The 21,602-nt window shown below is 46.3% G+C and overlaps 1 protein-coding gene across 1 annotated transcript in view; it reads right to left on the bottom strand.

The window, feature by feature from the left end:
• tns1a (tensin 1a) overlaps positions 1-21,602 on the bottom strand; it is a 53,252-nt gene that overhangs the window by 13,172 nt on the left and 18,478 nt on the right. The window contains exons 4-16 of the mRNA XM_083684941.1: positions 19,840-19,889; positions 19,128-19,299; positions 18,846-18,896; positions 18,544-18,666; positions 16,850-16,914; positions 16,316-16,399; positions 13,855-13,967; positions 13,557-13,617; positions 13,057-13,132; positions 12,083-12,212; positions 11,808-11,879; positions 11,457-11,573; positions 1-1,445 (exon numbers count right to left, since the gene is read on the bottom strand). The exon at positions 1-1,445 is cut by the window's left edge and continues 256 nt beyond it. Coding sequence (XP_083541067.1) covers positions 1-1,445; positions 11,457-11,573; positions 11,808-11,879; positions 12,083-12,212; positions 13,057-13,132; positions 13,557-13,617; positions 13,855-13,967; positions 16,316-16,399; positions 16,850-16,914; positions 18,544-18,666; positions 18,846-18,896; positions 19,128-19,277 — 2,487 coding nt within the window. The 5' untranslated portion in view covers positions 19,278-19,299; positions 19,840-19,889. The remainder of the gene's footprint in view (positions 1,446-11,456; positions 11,574-11,807; positions 11,880-12,082; positions 12,213-13,056; positions 13,133-13,556; positions 13,618-13,854; positions 13,968-16,315; positions 16,400-16,849; positions 16,915-18,543; positions 18,667-18,845; positions 18,897-19,127; positions 19,300-19,839; positions 19,890-21,602) is intronic.

The raw sequence follows: 21,602 nt of genomic DNA, 5'->3' as shown, positions 1-21,602 counted from the left end.
AGGGCCCGGAGCCGGACGTGTGTGGTAGAGCTCGGGGGTGTGTGTCGGGGTAGTGACAATGTGGGGCGGGTATGTTGTGGCGTTGGGCCTGTGAGGAGTGTAAGACATTGGGGACTCCATGACGGGACTCTGGACGGGTGATGTGGACACGTGGCCTGTGGACCTCAGCGGCTGTCCAAATGCGTTTGCGTTTACCGGCGCCGCATTGTTGTAGCCGTGGATGGCCGAGTCTGCCTGGTAGGATGGCCTGGCCAGGGTCTGGGAGAAGGGCACCTGGGCTGGACCCACACTGTTCTCCCCAAAGGGGGCGCTGTAGGACTTGGGCACCTGCGTGTTCACTGGGTCCAGATCCAGCATCAGCATGTTAAGGGCATCAATGGACTGCTCAATGTCGTGCTGCGAGGGGGGGAAATGGGGGAGACTGTGGGTGGACTGCAGGGGCGGACCGAAGGGGTCATCTGGGAGGCTGTACTGGTGCCACGTGTTCAGCCCCCTCTGAACCGCCTCCCTGCTACTGGTACTCCTTTCTGGGGCACGGGGCATTGTGGGGCCCGGCTCGGGGGTCCCAGTCAGCGGGGCCCCGAAGGACTGGGAGTGGTACATCCCTCCATTCTGGTAACTGTCATAACCCTCCTGAGGTGAAGCGTTCATTATCCGCTCCTGTGCCGAGGTGGAAGTCCGTACCCGGTGAACGGGCATCTCCCGCACTTCTCGCAACTTGTCTCCTAGAACGCCCCTCTCCAGATACGGCCCGTCGTTCTGCCCGTTGACGGGCGTCTCTGATTGGTAGTAAAGCTCAGCCGGCGTGGCCTGGCCCTCCAATGAGGAGAGTGTTCCCAAGCTGTCCACGCTGTTGCCCTCCTGGCTGATGGGCAGCTCGTCGTCCAAGATGTCCGTCTCCCGTTCCTCTGTGGAGGGGGGGGCCCCGATGAGGCGTGTGTGTCCGTTGACGTGCACCTGGGCTGGGACGAGGTGGCGCACTCCTCCCCCGGGGCTGGTGGAAGTGGCCAGGTAAGCTTGACGCTGGAGCATGGGGGCCTCCAGGCCACTCAGCAGCTGGTCCAGCTCTCTCTTCTCTTGGGGGCTGAGAGGAGGGTGACCACCCGCTGTGTGGTTGTGGTTGTGGTTGTGGTTCACCCCACCCTGGAGGGACTGGCTGTGGTCATCAGTACGGTCAGTCTTGATGGACGCGGTCGAATTCCCTGAGTCGCTGCTTACTGACAGGGCATGGTCGACTGTGGGCAGGGAGGCGTGGCCCACTACTGGGAGGGTGTGGTCAGAGTTTGGAAGGGTGTGATCAGTGTGTTGGAGGGTGTGGTCTGCGTTGGTCAAGGAATTGTCGAGGACAGGGAGGCCGTTGATGGTGACCACACCCTCAAGGGACTCTTTCTTGCGGACTCTGGCATAGAGGCTGCCATCGAGTGGGCCTTCAGTGTGAACCACGTCTGAAATAAGAGAATAGGAATATAAATCAAACACAGAAGCACCAAAAGAGGAAGAACTAACAAATTCCTAATATAACTCACATACACACACAAAGTAAGCCTCCTGCTAAAGCTGGTAAGGCTGGACCAGAGCACTGAGTCACCCATGGAAAAGAGGAGTCACTGCATTTACTGCCCTCTAAGATTCAAACAACCAGTCTCTGCTGCCTCCCCCACACACACATACATGGTGGAGTTCCAAAAACAGCCCCATCCCCTCTGACCCCACACCATGATAAGTGGGGGGTCTGAGCCCAAGGCACTGTCACTGAGAAACAGCTGGCCGTTCCATGGTGATGGAACAGAAAAGGTTCCCAGCTCAGGGCAGGGCAGGAACCAGAACAAAACATGTATGAGAATTGCCACGTTACAGCATCAAATATTCCTTATATTCCCTAGCGTACATTAACAGTGGATTGCTGTGCTCCTCGTATCACAAAAACTTCCAAGTGAAGAAAATAGATGAAGCAGCACATTAACCCTTCAACAGACACAATAATGACAAGTTAATGGTTGTAATTTGAATAAAAACATGATAACCTATCACACAAGCCAGTGTGACAAAGGGTTAGGGTTAGGGTTAACTACCATTTTATGAAGCTCTGATTGTGTATACAGTCAAACAATCAATCTGATTTAAGCCAAAAATACTTTTCTGTTTTTGTATGGAGACGTCATAATATAACTTTTCCCATGTGGATGTCAATTTCATCACGCCTGATTTAAGGCCAGCATTTCTGTTAAAAGTAACCTCTCCCCCCTAATCTTTGACAGCAGTTCCCTGGCAACATCAAACATCTACATCCTGTACCAATGCAGATCCCTCCAGTACCGAAACCTTAACATGCCTACAATTTGTTTGCCTGTCTTTAAAAAGAAGCTCCATCTGTTTCAACTGATTTTTTTAACACCTGCTTAGAAGAAAATGTGTCACAATCAGGAGCAGATTATAAACATGTGCTCGGGGTCCAAATCGAGGGACCACAGAGACACATGGTAAAGTGCTCTGACTAAAGCTATTTCAGTGTCCATGTCAACAACACTATGGTGTAAGAGAAACAGAGTATACCCATCTTATCACCTTTTAAATACAGATAAACTAGGCGGGGTGTTCCTTGTGCTGCTGTAACCCCATGACTGCCCAGTCCAACACAGTTCAACTGCTAACCCACTCCTAGTGAAGTCCGAAGCCTATTGTGTCTCAATAGTTAGCTTGCTTTCTTTCCTCAAGCAATTTCCTTCATTGGGAGATTGCACGGCTCATTTTCACCGCGCTCCGTCCAGGTTCAATCCAAGCCAGATTGGCTAATCTAAATGATCCAGACCTCCAAAGGAGGCATGAGAACAACGTGATTTGGAGGTACGGCTATGCGAGACTAGGATGTGACAGATGGAGGACACTTTCATGATCCAGTTCCTTTGGAAAAGAGTAGGGAGACAAAGCCCATGTACGGTCCAAATGTATACGAAAGCTTTCCTTACCTGAAGCTATCCCTCTTCTCCTTCTCAACTTGATGAGTTAGACTTCAATCACTATGGGTTTGGTTGAGAATAATTGGAACAGTCCTTCACTAGGGAAATTATTCAGTGGATACTGTGATAGTTGCGCGAGCCCTCTGCTTGCTTCACTGCTCCATGGGTTGGGAGGCAACTGAGATGTGCTGTCTGTCACCTATCCAGTTTTGGGATTGGGTGAGGTAGATGGGTGAGGTGGGGCTATTCCAGTCTTTGGTTGGAAGGGGTGAGCTGGCCGAGTGGAATCTCTCTGACACTAGTTCCTGGCAGTGGGAGTGACCCGTCTACTCCCTATGGAACTACAGCCCTCACACCAATCAGCCTGAGCCCAGGACTGACTTCCAGTGACATCACCCACCCCCACACTGAGGGTTTCCCTGGTTCATATACTCTCTCACGCCCTCGCTCACCTTACTCTCTCTCTGTCTCTCATACACACACACACGCGCGCACACACACGCGCGCGCGCGCACACACACACACACACACACACACACACACACACACACACAGTGCGAGGGTGGCCTTATACAGAGGAGTGAAAAGTCATAAGCATTCCATGGAAACCCTAGACAGAGGCTGACACTTTTCCAGCCGTTGGTTTCTGTATAGGAGGGGCAGTTCAGGCAAACTGGGACTGGACATAGAAAGGATTAACCAACAGAGGGAAAACAAGCCCACATAGTGGTCAAAACATTGCAGGGTATAGTTATCGCTCTGCTCATGAGGTTTGGGTATAGTTATTAGGAGCCCTGCATCTCAGTCTCAGAGCTAACATCAGAGTGGCCAAAGAGTTTGACATGTTCTCCTAACTCGGAAAGGAAGTACGGTTCCAAAAGTGTGCCTGGAATGAGTGGCACTTGGTAGATGTACGTCATCGGGTCATAGCCTTCACATTTTGCTCATACCCGAGGCGTGTGAAGGTATGGCCATTGGGGACACTCACAACTGATGGACGAGACCCTTGCACACACAATGCTCATGGTCTCAAAAGAGAGTATATATGCATACAAAACACTTTGTGTGTGACTGAGGTGGTTCGGTGAACCTTGCTCTTGTGATGAGTTACGTTGCCCGAGACCTGAAAACTGATGTTAGCTCCACAAGTGTATGTGTAGGCTTTAGCTCAGCAGGCTAACACAGTCTCCTCTCACAGGCAACCCAAGTTCAAGCAGGGTCTGTAACACATACATGCATGTGCACGTCCTGTATGTAGGCACCGAATAAACTGTGCTGTATGTAGGCACCATTGAATTACGTCCCACCCCGTCTATTTGAAATATGGCTATTTTGGGCAACTTTGCTCACTGTTTTACACAAGGACATACAGGAGACAGCGTCTCTCTCTATAATAAAAACAGGCTATTTATCAGGCTATGGATTGATAGATGGATTTTATGTGAGCCAAAAATGTCTCAGCTCAGCAGGATGTCTGAGTTATTTGGATGGCAGTACCTATAGATACCCTTCCCTTAAAAACAAACACCAATACCGTTTTTAGGATATTAAGTCTTGGTTGATCCATGATAATGCTTTGCAGTATGTTAGCCTACATTAGCTGTGGTTTTGAAACAAAGACAGGGCTATATATCTCCTTTACATCAAACATGAATTCAACTGGCACAAATAGCTAGCTACTGTAGTCAGACAACGTAGATGCCATTCCCTTTAGACTACACTCCAATGAGGTACACTGTTTGTCCATTTGCCAGATTTAGTCCTGTGGTCAGAGCTGAGGCAGGCATCTCCCTTGAGGGCATCACTGATCGGGCACAGAGTTGACAGGCTCATATCTAGAGAGTTTGGCCAACGTGAGAGCTGGACGCCATTTAGGCATTTTGATATCGGTCAATGACTTATACACTCTCTCTCTCTCACTCACTCACTCACTCACTCACCTCATTCACACACACACACACACACACACACACACACCACCTGCTCTTTTGCAGTATTCTCCTATGTAATGTGTCCCATGGCCTCCATGAAAGCATAAGCCCCCGTGCCTGATGCCAGAGCGTGTGTCCCACTGGCACATGACCACCTAGGAAGCCATTAAAAGGCCATTAAACACCCTCAGGCTCCAAACACCTGTGCCCAATGGTTTATTATAAATAGACAATGCTTCACAGCATCAGAACAGCACATTTACAAAGTGCAAAACTTAACAATTAAAAAATCCGGATCTACACGTCCAAAGCCAAGGGGACTTCTTATCATCCATTCACTGCAGTTCTCGTAATATCCCACAACGACCTGCCCACCCCTGCTATCAAGATCACTGTTTTCATTCATTGCCCACCTATTCCCTGAATATTCCCTTATTTCTATCATAGTTAACCATGGACGGTATGTATGACCATAGTCATCCATGACATCCATGACTATGACCATAGTCATCCATCAAGACATAGTAGGGCCAGTTCACAGAACCTAGCTAGATTGCATCTGATGTCCATCTGACATCAGTTTACTGGGAAGCAACAGACTAGAGGCAGCGTAGAAACAATGGACCTATTCTAGTTCACTTATGCAAAAACGGATGTCCTCAAACCCATTTCCTCGTTCTAATTGGACCTTATTCAAAAGCAGTAGGGCAGCAATTACTACACAAGCTTACATGTCAAATACAGTAGCCTAGTTAAATACTTTCCATTGTCCCAAAATCACCTGCTTTTGCAGTATTGTTTAGTCACTGTCTGGCAATATCAGTATGACTAACAAGACAAATCGGAAGCTAACTGTGGTGCAACATCCAGTACAGGAACACTAGCACAGCACACCTCGTCCCTGACAACACATAAATCAATTCCAACCATGAAGACACCATATCAGCTAGCATAGCTGGCTAGCCGCAGGGGGGCTGGGTTCTGTTTGACAGTGTTAATGGGTCAGCATGAATGTGTCTGAGGGTTTGGACCAGTTGGACCGTGACCACGATCTGTGTCTCTGTCCCTATAATTGTCCTGATAATGAGTGTGGGAAAATACACCACTCACTCAAAGAGGATTCCCTGTATGATGTCTAGAGAGACACACAACCCCTCCCCCCCCCCCCCCCCCCTACACACACACACACACACCAATCCAAACATGTTCTTAGTTAAAGTTCCACTTTCAAAGACTGCAAGAGGAATGTTGTCTTCCCTTGAGTCTGCCTTGGACTTACTATGGGTTTGACAGAGGAAACAAGACACATGACCTCATACTGTAAATGCCCACACACACACAGCTCTATTTATGAGGGTAGCTGACCCACAGATGGTGCAGGCTTGTGGGATAGGCCCATGCCACCTCTCTCTCTCTCTCACATACATTCTCTCTCACTGTAAGATAGAAAACAGAGAGGAGAGAGAAAGAAGGGGGTCTAGGGGTCTATCAGGTATGTCTTCTAGGGGTCTATCAGGTATGACTGACTCAACCCTGACTCATCTAGTTAGCAACAGCCCGTTCCATCTCCCTCTCTCTCTCTCTCTCTATCACACACGAACACATGTCCCCAATGCATGATGTCATCTCCTAACCCTGTCAGACTTGGGCCAGCCATGGGGCATCTCTCAAAGGGATATGACACCCACCTTCATGGCTTTGATATCGCTGTGACGACGGCTGGTCTGCATTCCATCACCTTGTAGGCGGGTTGACTGATGACCGACTGACATCAAGAACACTGACATAATGTCTGTGTGTGTGCATGTGTGTGTGTGTGTGTGTGTGTGTGTGTGTGTCTGAGGGATATCTGTCTGTCCATCTTCATCTGTCACTCAGTCTATCTCTTTCTGTCATGACTGATACTGTATCAGTAACTGTCATAAAAATAACTGACATGGAGCTATCCGTCTGCCTGTCTGTCAGTCTGTCTGTCTTTGAGGTGCTATGACTATCATATCAGTAACTGTCACGAAGATATCTCTGTATGTCTGCCTGTCTGCCTGCCTGCCTGCCTGTCAGTCTGTCAGTCTGTCTGCCTGCTTGTCAGTCTGTCTGGGAGTACTGATCTGTAAGAATGACATACAGCAGAAATTTGGCTCCCTAGCTATATGCAAAGGGGTGGGGGCAGAGGAGCCGAATCCTATCGGCAATGTAAGTTCCTTCACTTGTCATGCCAATGAAGCTTCCTGTATTGAGATGCTGTGTTACATTGGGAGACATGAGAAACAGTTAGAGACACTGAGAGCAGAAGTGTGGGAAGGCTAGAAGAGACACAGAAACAGGGAGAGACTCAGAGAACAATGTGTGGGGGGGTATTGAGCGAGATAGTGAGTGAGAGATCGAGAAAGGCATTGATGGATACTGAGACAGAGAGAAGAAGAAGAAGAATACTTTATTGTCCATTACACAGGTGAAACAGAAATGTGACACGCACACGCGCACGCGCGCACACACACACACACACACACACACACACACACACACACACACACACACACACACAGACACACACACACACATATCCCCAGAGACGTCATAGCACAGAGAGAGAGAGACAGTGAGAAACAGTGAAAGACACTGAGAGACACTGAGAGCTGAGGTAGGGGGCTCAGAGGGTGGGATGTGAACCTGCTGCTGTAGCTCACTGTCCTGTCACTGAGAGGTCTGACTAGAGGGGTCCTTCACTTATATATGGGCTCCTTTATGTAAGAGCAAGCCCCCTTTTAACACTACTTGTGGTGTGCAAGCAGACACTCCACTCTGCTGCATGCACCGACTTAGCCAATAAAGTAAAAGAGTGTCTACGCTACAGTGACAATGTAGAATAACATGTACTGTATATAAAGCCACCAGTCAAAATCCTTCTATCAATGGTTACATTCATACTCAAGCTCAATAGGTCTTCAGACGTTACGAAGCCAAGGAGCTAAATAGTTGTGGTTTGCCATAATTGTAGACAGTTTACAAAATGTTCCACACATAAATTGGCCACTCAATAATTCAAAGTGTAAGTGTACTGTAAGCAACACTGTTGACATGGAAACAAAATAAAGGAATATTCCGAACCTCGCGTCTGCAGACAGAGAAAACCAACAGAAACCTTGCAAATCTTTACTCTATATGTCATTCTATATCATGATATCCTCCACAGGTTGAAACTCTGAACTTCTACCAACCAAGCAAACACAAAGATCTTTGTCCAAGACTAGAAGCCAAACTCTTCGACCCTTCTATAACACAATGCAAGCAATGCAGTGAGATCATAGGAATCAAAGGCATCCTCAAAAGAACCACCTCCACAGTGGTCACCGACTAATTATCGCATTAACCCCATCAAAACTGGAATGGGAGTTATCCCCCAACCCCAAGGCCTGCCTACTTACCGGTTAATACAGCTCAGCCAGTCTCCTTCGCCTCTGCGCTGGGCGTCATTCTCTTCACTCTTTCTCTCACTCCTAATGTCGTTCCTACCCCACTGACAGTTAGCTAACAAAAGGGGCTTTAGTCCTACTGAGGCTGTTTGAGTCGCTTTGCCTCTGTGTTTCCCACTCTCGTTCTCTCTCTCTCTCTCTCTCTCTCTCTCTCTCTCTCTCTCGTTCTCTCTCTCTAGCCAGCTATTCCAGACATGCCCTGGGCCGTGCCACAGCCAAATATGGGAGGAGGGCAGTAAACAAGGAGCCACAGTCTGTGCTGTCATGGCACGCTGCTGAGCTCCTCACACACAGCGACACACAGACACACAGACACACACACACACACACACATGAGCAGGGACACACACACACACACACACACACACAGAGACACACACACGAGCAGGGACACACACACACACACACACACACAGAGACACACACACACACACAAAGACAGATGGACAGACATCCCCAGTCATGAACATACTGCTCTACCATCTCTCTCATGTGTTTTGCCAACCGCAGATGTTAATTATGGTTGCTTTGATGTGCCTGAGCATTGTGTAGACGGAGCTACTGTAAGCTTGCCTGAGACCTGACAGCTCACACGACTCATTAGCATAGGCTTTAGTTCAGTAGGCTAACACACTTACTGTGACAACCCATTTAGCACAGTGTCCTGGTGTGGAGTCATGACATCCATCTTACATAATTCCCTCTGATAGTGTAGTGGAGAGATGTGTCTGGTCACCAAACTGTAGCCAGAGAGTTGGCCTCTTAGGGTTTTAACCCCGGGGTCAACAGCTGCTGCACTACTGGGCTATTAGTGGAGCAAAGACAAGCATATAAGGGGCACCACAACATACACACGCACACACACACACACACACGCACACACACACACACAGTTACTGTCAGTGCAAGCTAAGGACACACCTCAAAACAGTTGCTAAAAGTGCATACACACACACACACACACACACAAAGAAATCAATGACTGACTATGATTTAGAAAAGCTGCTATGCCTGTACATCATCATGGATTAGTAATGTGTTACCCCATGAATATGTGTCAACAATCTTGTTATTCGCAAAGAACATTTAAAAGAGGCTTATCTTTCATTTGGGCCTTTCATGTGAATTCCGCAAAGGTCATTGGCATAGCTGTGTACACAATGACTCGTCCGAGAGCCAGCCATGACTTACAGACATATACACGACTTACAGACATATACACGTCAACACCTGAGGATGAGACGGCCATTTAACACACAGACAAATAACACCGCCTTAGTTCTTTTAATGCCATGTGACGAGTGACTGTGTCGCGCCAGTGAGCCATGTGAAAACACTCCATTTGTCCAGAAGCTTCTGAAACCTAGCTAGCAACATAGCGTCACTTGTCCCTCTGTGTTTTCGACCTTCACCTGACCCCTCGACCTACACGCTGTGATCAAAGAAGGGAATGAGTGGGGAGGACCAGAGTTTATTTTCAGACCAGACCCCTTGGTGAAGAACTGTTAAGATGGGCCAAACAGCTAGTGACTAGAGAGCTAACGCTCATTAGACCTTTCTTGTCTTGCCATGTGAAAAATGAATACATTTTATAGCCAACTCCACAAAACAACAAAGTCCTTTGCAAGTATTTGCCAGATGCATTTTAGCTGTACAGCTAAAATTTCAGTTGTTTTTGCATATCGAGGCCACATCCTTGGGACGCTTATGTCTTTAACCTGCCAAACAAACCATGACTGGTTCACTTCCACCCTGAGACAAATTGAACGACCACACAGTATTCTAGCAAGACTTCACCACTGTGATTTTTCAGATCCAACTTGCTAGAGTGGAGTCCGCAATTAGCGAAATGAACTGGCAAACCGTTTTCTGCTGAGCAAACACGACCAAAACGACAAGAATAAAACTACCAACACCAGCATTTCCAATGACCTTTTTACATAGCAATTACGACAAGAGTTCTCCAGGGAACTCAATAAAAATGAATTGGCTTATTCAAGCCAGAAAAAGACCCGTAAAAAGATTATTGCTGCACCAAAATGGCCTCCGAGGCTCGAATCGGTGGGTTTGTCCCAGCCTGTACTCTGCACGTGAGGGGCATCGGGGTGGCATAACAAGCCCACATGCCCTCACAGTATCCTGTGTCTTCTCCGGTCCACGTTCTCCCAGGGTGGTGAGAGGTCCCTAGGTTTCCTGACCCCAACACATGCACACACAGTGAGGCAGGAGAGCAGGAAGGTGGAGGTGTGTGGTGGGGAGGGGCGTGTGCGGAGGGGGGGGGGGGTGTCAGGTTACACCCCTCTGGTGTGCCAGCAGAGAGACTGACGCCCACCTATTTCTGCAGCAGCTATTTAAAGGGGTGATTGACAGCCTGCATTGGGGGGGGGGGTCCTCTCTAGCAGCTGAGAAGGAGAGGGTGGAGTAGGGGGGGCAGGGGAGTATGAACTGATAAACAGTGTAACAACAAAGTAAGTAAGTTGAACTAATTGTTGAACATTTAGCTTCAGGTTTAGGATGGTTGGGTTACCAAGGTGCTGTACTTTCAACTGTTTCTACCATTGCCAAATGGTGAGGACTTGGGGACAGAGGGAGAGATGAAGTGTATGATGGGCAAATGGGCAGAGGAGAGGGAGGGGGGGAGGGTGCAACGGAAGTGTCATGACCCACATGTCATGGCCCCTCATGAAATGGGCAAACTGCTGTCAAACTCCTTCTTGGCCCGAAGTTGGACTTGCATTTACGTGGGACCACACCAGATCTACTGATCAAGCAAGGTACCACACACAGCCTGTCTCTTGCAACTGAACACCTCAATTCGCGCACACTCTATGCCACAGCATGAAGTGTGGCTCTAAACTAGCCAAAGGCTATTTAAATGACAAATGAGTATGAAGACTCTATTAACAGCTGTAGATGAGTGTAGACAACCAATGCATCAAACTCAGTCTGACAGTGCAGTGTGTGTGTGTGTGTGCATGTGTTGGTGTGTTGGTGTGTGTGTGTGTGTGTGTGTTGGTGTGTGTGTGTGTGTGTGTGTGTGTGTGTGTGTGTGGGTGCGTGTGTGCATGTGTGTAGTTTTGGTGCTTGGTGCTGACCATCTGTAGTGTCCTCACAGCGCCGGTTGAAGTTCTCGTAGGAGTCCCAGCGGATCAAGGGGTCTTGGGTGTTGTAGTCAACAGACACACTTGGGCCATTCTCAAGGTGACCTAAACCTGGGAGACACAAAGCCAGTTTGGTAGTGAGGTCTTTAAGAGAAGACCAACAGTAGGTGTGCAAAGTAAACTGCTACCTGCTTGATACTGCAAAGACCATCAACGGTCATTAAATCTATTCATCTATTTTATAATAGTTATCTATAGGTCTAACTTTTATTTTGTCAGGTAAGCAGTTGAAAACAAAGCATCGGAAAATAGCAACAAAGGTAAACAACGATTACCCATAATTACCTGTCCCTTTTATTTTCTCTGGCCCAAAGGAAAAGACAAACTCAACCTTTCCATACTCAGGAAACCTCTCATCTGTCAAGGAAAACACACACACACAATTATAGTAAGTTGGATTTAATGTCCTTCAATGGACGTCATCCAACACAGGCAGGCTCATGGATGCATGTACACACACATCCACATCCACATCCACACACACACACACACACACACACACACACACACACACACACACACACACACACACACACACACACACACACACACACACCTACCTTTGAAGGTCTCGTCTAGCTCGTTCTTCCCGAAGACCACTCCCAGGTCGTGAATGGCACAGGTGTGGAACTGCACCCGGAACACCACATCCCTGCTAGGGTTCCTGAACCGCTTGTGGTAACACTTCAGCTACAGGAGGAGGAGGAGGAGAGGGGGGGGGGGGCACAGTGAGTAGGAAGGAGAGGAGGAGGACGAGGAGAAGGACCATTAACATTTATGTTTTTAAACGGAGGGGTGGGTCATTTTATGAATTCTGTGGTTTACACTTCCTCTCTTTTCTCACGCAGAATGTAAATTCCTACAGTTGCCTACGTGATGTTTTGCCTGAGGAGTCTTCAAGTTGTTGTTATTTTAATGTTGGATGTATTACAGATATCCTTTTAATTCGTTACTGCTTAACTTGTATTAACTCTACTTGTAATAATTGCAATTATCACATTATGAGGAAATGGTTGTGTGGAAATTGTTGCCATTTGATTGGTCATGCAACCTTATTTGTATTCTCCCTGTTTCCCACCACAACCTTACAGTATGCCTGACAATGGTCTGTGACCGATTAAAACAGCTTAAAACGATTAAAACGTATTCCATTGCAAGCAAAGACAGTGTAATGCGGGAGCCTCTCCAAAGACCATGGGATGGTGCTGCGAGTGTTTACCACTCCATTTGAAAAGAGGGGCTTGTACAGATGTGATCCAATAGTGACTTCAGCGAGTAGGAACACAGATTGTGCGTCCCATCATGAGGGGTCTCTCTCATCTCCTTCAAAGAACCTTTTTCCTGACTACATTTTTTCCTGACTGTGTGAACTTCACAAAGAAAAACTCTAGGCCTTAAGGTACAGTAAAGGCAGGTCTTGTGCCCAGGAAAAGCTCAGGGCCCTGAATAAAGCAAAAATACATATATAAATCAAAATATATATATATAGAAAACAATTCTAGCAACAATTCAGTTGGTGTTGTATCTGTCTTACCAGAATGTCGCCCTTCAGGAGCAGGCCAGGTTCAATGGTGATGCAGATGCTGGTGTGGCTGTCCCCTTGGACATTGCTGTGGAAACAACACAGTCCAATTAATTAAAATCACTTCATTATGTCATTGCAGGGGGAATGTTTGGTTGCTTCATGGTTGGGGGGTTGTGGGGGGGGGGACGCACTCATTTCCGTTCCGTGTTATTTTGGTGGTGAGGACCAAGCTGCATGGGGTGGTGACTGGGAGGCGTCAATGACACCCGATCCGCCTTCCGTACCAGCATTTGAATGCACAAACACACTAACATGTGCAAACGGATACACACATGAAAACACACACACATGCACACACACGCACAGGTGAGGATAACAACAGGCTAATCTCTTAACTAGGGGTCACAGGCTTGAAAGTCCTGCAGCCAGAGGGAGAGAGTGAGAGAGGAGGGGAGACATATGCTCACTCAAATACACAAACACATAGAAAAAATAGAAAAGCCTCATACTATATCCCTGACGTGTAGACTGGCTGCATCGCCTGGAAGATCTTCAGGAACGGACGGCAGCCTGAGAGGGAGAAGAAACATGTTCAAGAGCTAAACAATACTAAGCACTTTGCAACTAAATGACTACAGTAGCAGGGCATCTCTATGAAAGGTGATTACTGATTACGACGAGTCTATAAAGCCTATTATGTGTACACATTGAATTCCATGCAAATCTATGTCATCTTAATATAAAATAGCAAAGATTTATATATATAAAAAATAGAGATTAGGGACATCAGGTGGCTACTCTACTTACCTCCTTTGGACTCAAAGTTGGGGATCCCGTGCATGATGACGTGATGAAGGAACAGAGGCTTGTTGTTGATCTTGATGTGTCCAGAGAGCAGGCCGCTGAAGTAACGCACATACCTGTGGGTGGACACACAAGGGGATGTCGAGGGCTGTCAATATCATCACTAGCATAACACAGAGTGAGGCTGTGTACCATGTATTCTCAAAGTTATGATAGTGTGCTGTTACATAAGACTTGCCCCAAGGAAAGCACTGAACCAGACCAGCGGTTTCAAGCTTGTGTTGATAGTTTGGTGTATAAGGAGGTATCACAACTATGATTTTAGCTTTCGATTGGCCATTGTACCACAGACAATCAAAAGAAAAGATGATGAGAAGAAAATAAATGATAAAGAAGGAAAAGGAGAGATAAGAAAACGAGAACAAAAAGGAGATGAAGAGTCCTGAACTTCATATATGTCTACACACAAAAAAGGCCAATATACAATGCATTCGGAAAGTATTCAGACCCCTTCACTTTTTCCACATTTTGTTATGTTACAGCCTTATTCTAAAACGGATTAAATTCATTTTTTCCCTCATCAATCTTCACACAATACCCCATAATGACAAAGCCAAAACAGGTTTTTAGAAATGTTTGCTAATTTATTAAAAATAAAAAACGTGGAAAAAGTGAAGGGGTCTGAATACTTTCCGAATGCACTGTACTGTCCTGTTTTATACCCCCGGTCCCATTCCCCTAACACAGCAGGCCAACTCTCAACATTTACAGCCCAAATCAGCCAAGATGGAACCACATGGGCCCCTGCATCTCTTTCAGTCTGATTATTACCCATGTTGCCACAAACTGCAGAACAGGCAAAAAAATGTGAATAATAAACGACAAAAGACGTTTCGCACACTATGGAAAATGTCAATGTGAATTAGAGTCTACAAGCGGCAGGCGGGCAGGCGGGCAGGCAGGGTCCTGTTGGGGTGGTGCGGTCTGCCTGTTAATGATGATAATGATGATCATACAGAGCATGACCTTTGTAAGAGGGGTCACTCTACCCAGCCACCCCTGTGCTGGGCTGTCACTGGCCAGATGGTTGAACCTTCCATATTCAATTAGGTCAGGGCAGGAAGCAATAAAAGCCCAGCTGGGATGGGTGAGGAGCTCTGTGTGTGTGTGTGAATGTGTGTGTGAATGTGTGTTGTGTGTGTGTGTGTGTGTACGCACATGTAACACAGCATCACTGGCATACACCCAGAGAGATTTGTAAACTGTCATCAGTGTTGCGCTCAAAACAATCCTATTATAACCTGGAGGGAAATTCTCCATTCAAACAACAACAACAATGGCATTTGAAATCTCGGGAATTGGCAGAACTCAGCATTTCTAGTGCTGCAATCCAGCTACCCCCCCACCCCTTCTCCAAGTTAATGTCACACATGCCAGCCCGTAATAAGCACAGACCGTAGGGCATTGGTTATGGGACAATTATATCTGAGGGAGGAAATAGCATGCGGCAGGACGGAGAGGTAGAGGAGAGGCCAGGCCTACTGTTATCCTGCCTGCTTGGCTGTGTGCCTGCTGAAGACGTGGTGGTGGTGGGGGGGGTTCCTGGATAATTGCCCGTAGCTACTGGTTCTGAGAGGGTCAGTGTTTAGTGGCAACGCATCATGGTTGATGGTTAGGCATGGGGGAGGGGAGGGAGAGGCCCCCAGAAGAGAGGAGGGCTCTAGTAAGTCCACTGGTGCCCTACAGTCCACTAAGCATTCATCTAGAGATCAATCATCAATTAGAAAGTGAGAGTGTCCAGTGGTTTAGCGCCACTTTCTCCAGAGCACATGTTGCTTCCTCGCAGCGGTGGTTTGAATCCCGCCACCTTCCTTCCTGTGTCCAACCCCTTACTACTGTATAACCCACTACTGTGTAACCCACTGCTCCAAGTTTTTTTTTCAATTGTAAATAAATGTCCATTCTTTTGGGAAAAGGAAAATGAAAAAAACATGAATTGCTACCATTGACTCCCAGACTCAGACAGTGAGGGGACATGGATGAACTCTTAAACCTTGTAATTTGAAACGAAAGAAGCCTCTCGCTTTCCAAAAAAGCATTTTTCCTCAATTACGTCAATTAGGCTTCATTTGGAGATAAAGGGAACAAAAAGACAGAGGTATTTCCCCTCTGAAACGCATTAGGGGGGAAGGATAGAAGCATAGAGGGATAGAGGGACAGAGGAGAGGGAAATGGCCTTTGGAACAATGACATTCATTGACTGGATCCCAACCTGAAGTATGATGCCCTTCCTTTTGCCTTTGTTGACGTCTCTTTGAGAATGAGTCAATGGGGTGAAGGGTGCACATTCTCATGTTGGAGTGTGACCACAGTTCAGAACAGTGAAGAATGCAACCGGGGGTGAAACTCCATGAGGAAAATTGTTTGTGTGACAGACAGGAAGTGAAATGCTAATGTAACTGACCTTTTTTGGGACGGTTGACCCACAGGAAGTGCTTTGTCTTCATAGAAGCGTCTCATGGCGAACCTGTCCAATGCCTGGTCCGCACTGCCACCAACAGGAGAGATGTGTCATTATCGGTTGAGAATTGTCCCCTCATGATCAAGAACAGGTTCCCAGTGGCCTCTCATTCCTCTGTGAAACTGTAAGATCCCTTCTGTGTCCCCCCCCCCCCCACCCTTAAACATCTGGAGCCTCAAAAGATGATGACATTCATAGTGTTTCTCTGTTCGAGCCAAAGAAAAAGCACAAACAGAATGTTTTTCCCATAATAATCACATCAGTTTTTAATTTGAGGCCCTGATGTTCTCTTAGTCAATCTATCTGTTCTAGAACTGTGCACTTGTCCTTACACCACCCCATGCTATTGTCAGAGCTAAAGCTCTGGTGGAGTGGGGCCTCGTGGAGTGAGGCCATAGGGAATCAATTAAATGAGAATGAGCAAATGTCTGTGTTATGTCATATGGTTTAAAGCACGCGTATAGAAGTGACTTGTACCTGGCTGATATATTGCTGTAATGCATATACGCAGCCACCACCACACCTGTTCTTCCACGATTCCCCTGCAGAGAGAGGAGAGAGAGAGAGAGAGAGAGAGAGAGAGAGAGAGAGAGAGAGAGAGAGAGAGAGAGACAAGGGTATTTTAGGGACACGATTTAAGGCTGAACGACATTTGTACCTGGAGAGTAGAAACATTTATACTGCACAGTGTGAATTAGATTTGAATGACTAGGCTATTTTCACTCCAACTGGCAGAAATTGAATTTGATATATCTGCCTCTCTACATATCCACCGTCACAATGACATTCTTTGTTGTACACTTAAAATAGAAATGGAGACACAGGACAACATGTTGACCCTTTGCTCTACAACAGCATGTGGAACACTTGATGAAGTGCATTTAATCGAATGAGGTTTTCTGAATACAGTCTCAGTTTTTCCCCCCTTTGACAAAAAGCTTCAATTTCAGCACAGAGGGGAAAAGCTGTAAGGGTAACCATGGCGATCTTCTGTTTGCTACTGCTCGTTGGATATATTTCATAGAATGTTCTATTTACACTGAATGAAACATTCCACCCACAGACTTATCGAGTTACGGTTCAGTCTACAGCTGACACTGACTCAAACTCAAACTTGAATTGATTGAGACTGCTTTTTCTCCCTCTCCTTTTGATGAAAGTACTTTTTGCAGTTGACATTGGATCGTTTATGGCAAGTCATATGATGGCAGATTGGTCTTGCCAGGTTGCAGAGGCTGCGTTGCCAAAACACTGGCAGCACAGTCGACATTTGAGTCCAGTTACTCTGCTGTTTACAATATATCTTTATGATTATGGACTAATATGAACAGTATCTGTACTAAGGGCCATTTACATGATTTTCACAGTCACTGCTAGAATGAGAATCTCCCATATAGCAATGTAATTATTTCTACACCCATTAAGAAGAATATAAGCCGATATCCCCGGCAGTAGAAAAAAATGCACAAGGTGTGACCTTATCCGAAGGCCAAACATTAAGCATTTGATGTTCTCTGACAATATTATACATTTGCATGTTATGTCATTTGTGTTATTTTCAAATTGGCTACGTTCAACACTTCAATATAATAATAGGTTTTGCAATATGATTCATCTACGAAATCAGATGGTGTTGTTTTTTTATCTGAAGTGATTTGATGGGTATAAGTGATTTTGCAAAACCTTCACTGAACCTGAGGGCAAGGTTGAGCTACCTACTTACATCTGTCTAAACCTTTTATATGAACATTAAGTGCCTAGAGGGTAAGGACTAGGGGCTAGGGACTAGGGGCTAGGGGCTGTTTCTAGACAGGGCCTCTCTCTCCTAGCTCTGAATGAGGGGCTGGCCAGAGAGCACCCTCTACTGTCAGTACCACAGTGCGTCACAAGATAAGCTGAGGCCACTAATCCAGTTCTTTGAGTAGGCCTCCTCCCTTTCTCTTTGAGAAGGCCTCCTCCCTTTCTCCTCCCAACTGAAGTAATCAATCAGCAATAATGTATAACAGGGTTAGTGTCCGCTGCGTAGTGGAGTTCTTGGTTTTACATATCATGATAGTGATGAGTGCAAGGGAAGAAGACAGGTTGAAAGTATTCACATAGGGCATTAGACATGTAACATGCTACCATAAAGCAACCCTACAGTATGAACGTGTCTCCATGTCTCCTCCCACCTTGTTGTGTAGGACCACTACATTGTGTGCGTCTGCGTTCAGCCAGGTGTCCATAGCCTTGCACATGCTGCAGATCTTATCCAGCGCTGGGGCATGGTGGTCAGGCCAGCCAAAGTCCAGCACCTACAGGCGACAAAACAGACCACAAGGAGAGGTTAGGAGCAGCACAGGCAGTAACATTGCATGTGGTAAAATGGGGGGTTGGTGGGAGGGGGCAGTTGCTGTGTGATGACAGACTATACCACCGCCAGGGCAAAATGTGCGTGTGTGTGGTGTGTGTGTGTGTGCGCGCACACTCTTACCTTATGGTTAAGGTTGATAATATCATTTCTCCGCTCGCTTAGGTTGAGGAGCTAAAACCACAAAACAGACCACACCAGTGTAAATAACCGTCGCTTGTTTCTTGCCGTTAAAAAAACAACATTTCCAGGAAACAGTAACATTAGGGAACTTGATGCCTGCCTCCAGTGGCAGAAAGGTATTGCAAGCTGTACAATACTTGAAACAATGGGATCAATAGTGAGTTAACCAGCTTAACCACCACTAAAGGGGCACACAGGCCCGGTGTGGGAACCGTGTCTCACCAGATAGTGTTCTCCATGTTTGGAGCGGAGCATGGAGGCCACCTCCTTGAGGTTGGCTGTGTAGCTGCGCTCATCAGCCGCGCTGGGGAAGGAGACAGAGATGATCCGCTCTGTGATGTAGACCAGGTCCACCTCATGGCTCTCCTCCATGGCCTGCACCACACTCAGACTCCTGGGAGGGGAGGCAAAGCTCTTGTAATCTTAGCTATAGCTTAGTTTACAGCATGGATGGGAGTTACTGATATTAGCTCGCTCTCATGAAGCTAGAAAAAAGACAGCTTCGCAAATTGTCTTACGACTTTTCCACAATGACCCAAGCTGGTATTACACAATCAATCCGATCAATTCTCCAAAGCCCAAACCCAGAGTTGGCTGCTAGGTAGAACAGCAAATAGGAAACAGACCACTGTTGCGCAATGTAAGAGAACGGGAAAAAAAGATCAGAGAGGGACACTTTGCGGGACCAAACATTGGAATATTGTCATGGGACCAGCAATTGATGTTTATGTAGGTTGAAAAACTATTACCTTTGATTTAGCTTACTGGTACCATGGGTGGACAGGGTTTGCACTATTCTATTGGTTCTGTTTGGCCAGGCAAGCTAAATCAAGAGAACACTTTTCCCGCCCAGGTCTGGACTACAGTATGATGCATTTGTATAGGGCAGAGGGACGGTGAGAGTCAGGAAAGTGACAGATCTGTTGACCCTTACCGTGAAGGTCTTCGTCTGGTCTCCACACTCTTGCAGGACCTTGTGGATTGCTAAATGAACAATGACACAAAACTCAAAGTCAGTTTCCCCACTTCATCTTTTCTCTGCTTTTCCTTGAACATAACTTTTCAAAACATTATTTGGAATCGGTGATATTCATCATAATCAAGGGTTATTTTTCAAAAACATATCACTTACAGTGGGCTTAAAGAGTACAGGACACAAGATCCACAAATGTCACATAACTTTTCACATATAAACATGACTGGATAAAATCGTACTAACAGAATGCATCTATTACACTGTAATGGATGCATTCTGTTAGTACGATTTTATCCAGTCATGTAATGATTACAGCTTTTGAAATATCATTATCCCCCTTGGGGGGGACTTGTACCCTCAATCCAATTCAGAAGAGAGAGAAGCATAACAGATGGAGGAAACCAGAACTGGACACATAACACACATTTCAACCTAAGACAATAGAGGGACATTTCAACCTAAGACAATAGAGGGACATTTCAACCTGAGACAATAGAGGGACATTTCAACCTAAGACAATAGAGGGACATTTCAACCAAAGACAATAGAGGGACATTTCAACCAAAGACAATAGAGGGACAAATTGCTGTGGTTAAAATAAATGCTGGCTGGCTGAGTTTCAGACACATGGTATCATTACCCTGCCTCCTATCTGCCTCCTATCTAGTTATTTAGCCCAGGAAGGGGTGAAGGCTTGCGCTCCATTTTGATTTTGCTAAAGAACTAAGTAGTTACCAAAAAAGATAGTGGCGTTTTAAATAACCTACTCTGCACATCACTTCATTCAAAACAACAGAATACTGCAGTTCCCGACTGCATCTTGTGTATCACATATATAATACAGACAAGTGCAGATGGAACACATTTCAAGACAAGGTCTGTCTAGATCTGATCACTTGTGATCTTATAACTGGAACAGGGGGCCTGAGAATATCAGGACACAGCTTGGGTTATCTTAGATTTCCACCTCCTCTGATATGCCTTGTTTCCACTGTGCCAAAAAAAGGGAAGCTTTCAGTGTGGGCTGAGGAAATGGACGCTGAAATGTCAAGTTGGAATGAGAGGTTCTAAACACAGCATAAGGTTATGTACACAGTGCTAAGGCCTCTGTTGTTCTTGCTCTGTTCCACAGTGATCCACGACAGCCAAAATGAAAAGCATAATTCAGACTCATTTGACAAGGAACAGATGCTCCAGAGACTATGGACACTGCTGCTAGCAAACTGAAACAATCTGTTCACGGGAGACTTGGAGTTGTGATACACAGGGACATGTCAGTGCATACAAGAACAAGGTCTCACACACAGACACACACACGCACGCACACACACACACAAACAAATAAAATATACAAAACCCAGCCCACTTTAAAAGCAAAGTGGAGACCGCCAAGCCTTTCTGTGCCCATCTACACGCACACAGAACCACATGTTAAAACACAGAGCAAACAGCCATAGAATATGCAAAACACTTTGTCTAACATTCTCCCAGTACATCAACCAATTATTAAGACTCAGAGCTATTGTGTGTGTTTGTGTGTGTGTGTGTGTGTGTGTGTGTGTGTGTGTGTTTTGCCATCCGTCTTGGTTATACTCATCACAGCTATGAAAAACAGCTGTAGTGCCAAACAATACACAACAGGACCAACACATTACCCTGCATAAAGTGTGTGTGTGTGTGTGTGTGTGTGTGTGTGTGTGTATGTGTGTGTATGTGTCACA

This window comes from Argentina silus (genome assembly GCF_951799395.1).
Source record: "Argentina silus genome assembly, chromosome: 14".
NCBI lineage: Eukaryota > Metazoa > Chordata > Actinopteri > Argentiniformes > Argentinidae > Argentina > Argentina silus.
The sequence above is the reverse complement of the archived record's forward strand: the minus strand, read 5'-3'. Positions and strand labels throughout refer to the sequence as shown.